This window comes from Apis dorsata, unplaced genomic scaffold, assembly GCF_000469605.1.
Source record: "Apis dorsata unplaced genomic scaffold, Apis dorsata 1.3 scaffold_59, whole genome shotgun sequence".
Taxonomy (NCBI): Eukaryota; Metazoa; Arthropoda; class Insecta; order Hymenoptera; family Apidae; genus Apis; species Apis dorsata.
Genome location: NW_006263359.1, coordinates 345,699 through 351,916, shown reverse-complemented (window position 1 = coordinate 351,916; position 6,218 = coordinate 345,699). Strand labels below are relative to the sequence as shown.

General features: G+C 28.8%; 2 protein-coding genes across 12 annotated transcripts in view; one reads left to right on the top strand and one right to left on the bottom strand.

Annotated features, from left to right (window-relative positions):
- LOC102679313 (neuronal cell adhesion molecule) overlaps positions 1–6,218 on the bottom strand; it is a 34,055-nt gene that overhangs the window by 19,783 nt on the left and 8,054 nt on the right. The window lies entirely within an intron of this gene.
- LOC102678664 (protein retinal degeneration B) overlaps positions 1–6,218 on the top strand; it is a 25,002-nt gene that overhangs the window by 13,538 nt on the left and 5,246 nt on the right. For 4 of the 11 annotated variants that reach the window (XR_004151872.1, XR_004151871.1, XR_004151874.1 and 1 more), the window contains exons 2-17: positions 1,014–1,188; positions 1,290–1,626; positions 1,732–1,868; positions 1,972–2,089; positions 2,177–2,558; positions 2,664–2,836; positions 3,148–3,177; positions 3,775–3,879; positions 3,983–4,168; positions 4,242–4,404; positions 4,514–4,903; positions 4,981–5,258; positions 5,334–5,486; positions 5,559–5,821; positions 5,884–5,992; positions 6,084–6,217. Coding sequence is in view for 1 of the 11 variants with exons in the window: in XM_031515237.1 (XP_031371097.1) it covers positions 1,111–1,188; positions 1,290–1,626; positions 1,732–1,868; positions 1,972–2,089; positions 2,177–2,558; positions 2,664–2,836; positions 3,148–3,177; positions 3,775–3,879; positions 3,983–4,168; positions 4,242–4,404; positions 4,514–4,903; positions 4,981–5,258; positions 5,334–5,486; positions 5,559–5,821; positions 5,884–5,992; positions 6,084–6,218 (3,037 nt within the window). In the remaining 10 variants the exon portion in view is untranslated. Of the gene's footprint in view, positions 1–611; positions 631–1,013; positions 1,189–1,289; positions 1,627–1,731; positions 1,869–1,971; positions 2,090–2,176; positions 2,559–2,663; positions 2,837–3,147; positions 3,178–3,774; positions 3,880–3,982; positions 4,169–4,241; positions 4,405–4,513; positions 4,904–4,980; positions 5,259–5,333; positions 5,487–5,558; positions 5,822–5,883; positions 5,993–6,083 lie in introns of those variants that run through there. The other 7 variants (XR_004151875.1, XR_004151878.1, XR_004151877.1 and 4 more) reach the window with 7 other exon arrangements.

Here is a 6,218-nt window from a genome sequence, read left to right as displayed (position 1 = left end):
ATATGTAAGTTATAAAATTAGATATAAGTGTGTATTTGCATATAATTCTATTATTACATTTTATTTGATTGCTTAGAAACTCTATTTGATTGTTTTAGAAACTTTCGCTGTAAAATATGCTTTTTTTAAATAAAAAATTTTACTTTAGATTTATTATATTTAATCTTTACTTCATTAATAATTCATTACAATTCTATTATTTAAATAATTGTATAATTATAGATTGTATGAAATATAAACTTGGATAAATAAGTTCTTTTAGCAATATAATTTTTAAAAAATCATTTATGTAACTTCCCGCTAAAAGTCTTAATTTATAATATATTTGACTAAGGTGGTATAGCCGGATATAAATAAGTGTCTTATGTAATAATTTGTTTATTGCTCTTTCAGTCTCGATTTGTACAATGTACAATGTACAAATTTCATGAAATTTTTTTGAATAAAACACATTAATTATTTTTTTTAAAAATGATAAAAATTTTTTAAAGAATAAAATCAAAATATCGATATTATCGAGGATAATTATGAAATTCATTGATTATTATTAATCTCTGTCTGACCCAGAGTAGATTTGCTTGGAAACGTGATGTACAACACGATTCAGCATTTGATGTGCTTCAATTATAAGCAGAAAAAAATAATCAATCTTGATATTTGTGAAAGTTTCTATTTCTAATGTATTAGACATGCAAATAAAGTTATGTATTTTTTCACATTGTTCATTTTTTAATTAGGAAATTGATATCAAAATTTTATTAGATTTAGATAGATAGACATTAGATAAAAAGGCACATAAGTTAGTTGTATAAAGATATAGATAATAACTGAACTGTTAATAATAAAAGTTAATCAGATCTTCGAGAAAAGTGTATCGAGGAATATTGATTGACACTTTCAAGGGAAATCTCGATAAAATTCTTTTTACAATATCCAAGCGAAAAATAGAATGATGTTAAAATAGAATTCAATACGACGTTTAATGTTTCTCTTGTTCTCTTTTTTTTTTTAAGATTACGTCAATGATATCATGAATGATAAGAGGAAAGAAACAACCTTGGGACGATCTATATCTACTAGAGTGGCTAGAGAATAAATAACAGCGGCAAAATGTTGATAAAAGAATATCGAATACCGCTGCCTCTTACCGTAGAAGAATATAGAATTGCTCAGCTTTACATGATAGCGGTAATTATAGCGATTTTCTTTAATGTGAATAATGATAATGTGAATAATTCTAAATAAATGATTATTACTTTATTAAAATTTTTTAATCTGTTTTTCATCAGAAAAAATCTAGAGAAGAAAGTCAAGGAGCAGGCAGCGGTGTAGAAATAATAGTAAATGAACCCTATAGTAATGGTCCAGGAGGAAATGGGCAATATACTCATAAAATTTATCATGTGGGCAGTCATCTTCCAGAATGGTTCAAGAGTTTGTTACCTAGATCCGCATTAATCGCCAAGGAAGAAGCATGGAATGCTTATCCTTACACAAAAACTCGTTATACTTGTCCTTTTGTTGAAAAGTTTTCTATCGAAATAGAAACGTACTATTTTCCTGACAATGGTTACCAAGAAAATGTCTTCAAACTCAGTGGTAGTGATTTGAGAAATAGAATTGTAGGTGTGTATTTGTGTAATTGAAGTTCTATGACCTATCGTTGACTATTATCTATAATATAATAATAATACATTCATTGACATAATTTGTTTCATAATTGTATTTCAGATGTAATTGACATTGTAAAGGATCAATATACGGGTGACTATGTGAAAGAAGAGGATCCTAAATTATATGTGTCTCAGAAAACTAATCGAGGACCTCTTACGGAATCATGGCTAGAAGAATACTGGGCTGATGTAAAAGTATAAATCAATTTTTTTGTACCTATTTTTCTTAATTTCTATTTATTATATTAAAATAATTGATACTGATGCATTAGAATAATACTGATGTTTTACTATTTAGGGAAAGCAACAACCGACATCATCCGGAAAATCGTTAATGTGTGCATACAAGTTATGCCGTGTAGAGTTCCGTTATTGGGGTGTACAAACCAAATTAGAAAAGTTTATACATGATATAGGTCAGTATTGTAGATGGATTATATTTGCTCGTTTCTTAACGTCTAATTAAATTAATTCTATGTATTGTAATGATTGAATGATTTCAGCTTTGCGAAAAACCATGGTTAGAGCTCATAGACAAGCTTGGGCTTGGCAAGATGAATGGAACGGTTTGACCATGGAAAATATTCGAGAAATTGAACGACAAACACAATTGGCATTGCAAAAGAGGATGGCTAACGCAGAGGACGGTGAAGAATCCCCGAACGACAATCAAGAGAAATCTATTTCCAATACGACGATGACTCCTCAAGAATCAGATGTTGCTATGACGTTGGCTGCCACACTTGGAAGCATCGAGAAAAATGAAGATTTCCAAAGTCCCACAAGTGCTAGAAAATCATCTGATATACCAATGACAAATACAGCTATCAGTTCGGAAGGTGAAGTTAGTCCCGAAGATTCGCCGACTGAAGTACCCGAGCTTAGGTAAAAATAGAAGTAAAATCAAGAACTAGGTAGTTTATTTATTCGCGAAAATTTTCTTAATTTCATTTACAATATATATATTTAATAAAATTAAATTTATTTTAGAAATGCTCCTGAAGAAAAAGCAGATGCAAAGAAGTCATGGAAGAAGAATAAAGCGGCAATGAATTCGCCATGCTCGAATAAAAATTTTGATATGCAAATAGCAAATTGGCGCATGGAAAGTATCGTGAGAGAATCCGAATCTGATAGTGAAGATGAGTTTTTTGACTGCCAAGGTAAAACTCAAATTTTTATATAGCATGTAAATAATCTTCCTAAAAATTTTTATGCGTAATAACAGTGGCTAATGTAATCAAATCATAAAACAAATGCTTCAGCGAATTTTTTAGATATTGTTTTTTTTTTATTAATATATATTGAATATAAATAAACAAATTCAAAATTTGTTAAAAATAAATAGAAATGTTTCTGTTAGAAATTCGCATTTTGCGAAGTAGAATATACTGCATGATGATTGGTAATGATATTTTTCGTTTTTTTTATATGTGTACCCTCTCTGTTTTTTATGTCGCATTCCACACTGCAGCTGGGTTCATTATACCTATTATATGCGAAGGTAGGACATATAGATAGTGGAGAATTCTTAAAACTATAAACATTTTAACATGTTTATTAAAAAATAATTAAAAAATAAAAAATCAATGTTAATACAAATGTTAGTAATCCTTATAAATGTAACATTGCATAAGAAACATTAATGTAACATGCATAATTGCAATGATGTCTTTGTATATCAAAATAAGTTGAATTTATTGCTTATATTTGTATTTACAAGAAAATCTAATTAATTGGAAATAATCACATATATAAATTTTTATATAGAATATCGAGCATGTAAAATTTTTAAAAAAAGATTTATAACAGCATGAAACAGCATGGCTATGTAGATTATAAAACAACTGCTTCTTTTTTATTGTAAAAATTATTTAAAATATTAATAAGGAATATTAATATATATGAAATAATTGTATTAAATAAAATAAATATTATTAATTTCATTTTTTCAACATATTTTTATTATTATTATTATTTTCTACCTTATGATATCCAAAAAATTAGAGAAAAAGAAAAATTATTCTATTTCTGCCTTAAAATGAGTCATGGATATTTGAGAAGGCACGATGTACAAGCAATGTTAAAATTTCTGATACAGAGAACTTTGGAGATAACTCTTCATTAGCTAAATGGAGTTCTTTGGATCTTCTAGCAGAAGAGGACGACAATACGTTCACTTCGTCCACTATGGCAAACAAAGAAGGTAAATCACGATTAGCATTTCAAATATTTATATTTTTTTTTGGTTTCTGCAAATTAAAAATTAATAGTTATATTTCAACATATATTTCAATACATATGTTTAGACGACACAATATTTTCACCTTCATATCTACAACGAATGGCTAGTGAACGTAGCAGTAAAAGATTGCAAATTTCTACTTCAGCCAGTATTGATGTCTCATATCCAGCTTCACCTCAACATTCTCCAACCCATCAACCATGCAAAACTACTGTTCTTCTTATTGTAATGCATGCAGGAAGTGTATTAGGTAAATATCTTTTATAATTAATTATTTAGATTAATTATAATCTAATTAATTTATTTATAAAAATATATTTCAGATGCTAATGTTGATTTAACAGCGAAAAAATCAGATATCACAACTTTCAAAGGAGCCTTCGAATCTGTAATGAGACAACGTTATTCCAGTATGGTCGGACATGTTGCTATTAAGTTCGTTTCCTGTCCATCAATTTGCACTGAAGGTCTTGGTATTTTATCGAGGTAAAATTAAAATGATTAAATCAGAGATATTTTTTATCTCTTATTTTTTATTATCTTTATCTCTATATCTCTGCAAAATTTTAATCTATAAAAATTCGATAAATTTCAGTTTAAGTCCCTATAGTTTCGATGTTTCACCTTCCTCTGTGGATACTCCTCAAGTAACACACGATACTATTCCAATCGGCGCTATACCTCTGCTTGCTAGTTCTACTTCTGAATATCAGGATGCTGTCTCACGAGTTATAGCAGGAGCGAATCAAGTTTATCATGATTTTATCAAAAGCGAAGAAGGTCGTGGTTTTACGGGACAGATTTGCTTTATTGGAGATTCAGTAGGAGCGATTTTAACATATGACGCTTTGTGTAGATCTGTTCATTCTAGACATAATAGCGAGAACAATATTTTGGATAATCAAGGCATTGAGAATAGCATGAACACTGAAAATGGCAAACACTTGACTGCACCTTCTCCTAGAAGGAAATCTTCTAGTACATGGTGAAGAATTATAAATCTATTCATATTATTTATATATATTGTAGAAGTATGATAATAATTAATATTTCTTTTTTTAGTGAGGGTTCACATTCTAAATTGGATTTTGATGTAGGAGAATTTTTCATGTTTGGTAGTCCACTTGCTCTAGTATTAGCATATAGAAAAATTTCTGCGGATAAATCTACTAATATAAAAAGACCATTGGTGAATCAATTATATAACTTATTTCATCCTACTGATCCAGTAGCCGCTAGATTAGAACCACTCATTTCTGCAAGATTTTCTCTTCTTCCGCCTGTGAATATAGCTCAATATCAAAAGTATCCATTAGGAAATGGGCAGCCTTATCATTTGTGTACGTATTATTCATTCAAAATTTATATATATTTTATAAAATATATAATATATATTTATTATTAAATATTTTTAGTGGAAGCTATTCAAACAAATCCACAATTATTTACGGATGGATTAAACATTCCAAATATGTCAATGTCCCATTTGAGACGATTGTCCGATATATCGATTCACAGTACGATGTCTGGTGTAGTTGACAATGTTCCTTTGCAAGTAATATCAAATTGTATGTAAAAAATGAAGTAATATAATAATAGCATTAAAGTATTATCTTCTTATTTTAAATAATTTGTCCTAGTAACACAAAAATGGTGGGGTACAAAGAGATTAGATTATGCTCTCTATTGCCCTGAGGGTTTAGCAAATTTTCCTACAAATGCTTTACCTCATCTTTTTCACGCCAGTTATTGGGAATCTTTTGATGTTATTGCATTTATTCTACGACAATTAGGCAGATTTGATTTACCATTACTCGCAAATGAAGAGAAAGAATTAACTTGTTTCCGTCCAGGTCAACCTAGAGAGAAGTGGAATAAGAAACGTACTTCTGTTAAACTTAAGGTAAGTTGAGAAAATAAAGAAATTATTGATATAAGTCTTTGACTTGTGAATTTCTATTTTAGAATGTTGCTGCCAATCATAGAGCAAATGATGTAATTGTTAGAGAAGGAGCACCTCAAGTGCTGATTGCTAGATTTATGTATAGTCCAATTGACGTTATTGCTTTAACTGGTATATTAAATATTATATATGTTATATATGCTATATATGTATACAAATTTTTTACATAATAAATTATAATAAATATTATATTTTTTTATAGGCGAAAAAGTGGATATTCATATTATGAAGGATGCTCCTGCAGGGGAATGGACATATTTATCAACTGAAATAACTGATAAGAATGGTAGAATAACATATAAAATACCTGATGATAAAGCATTGGGATATGGTCTTT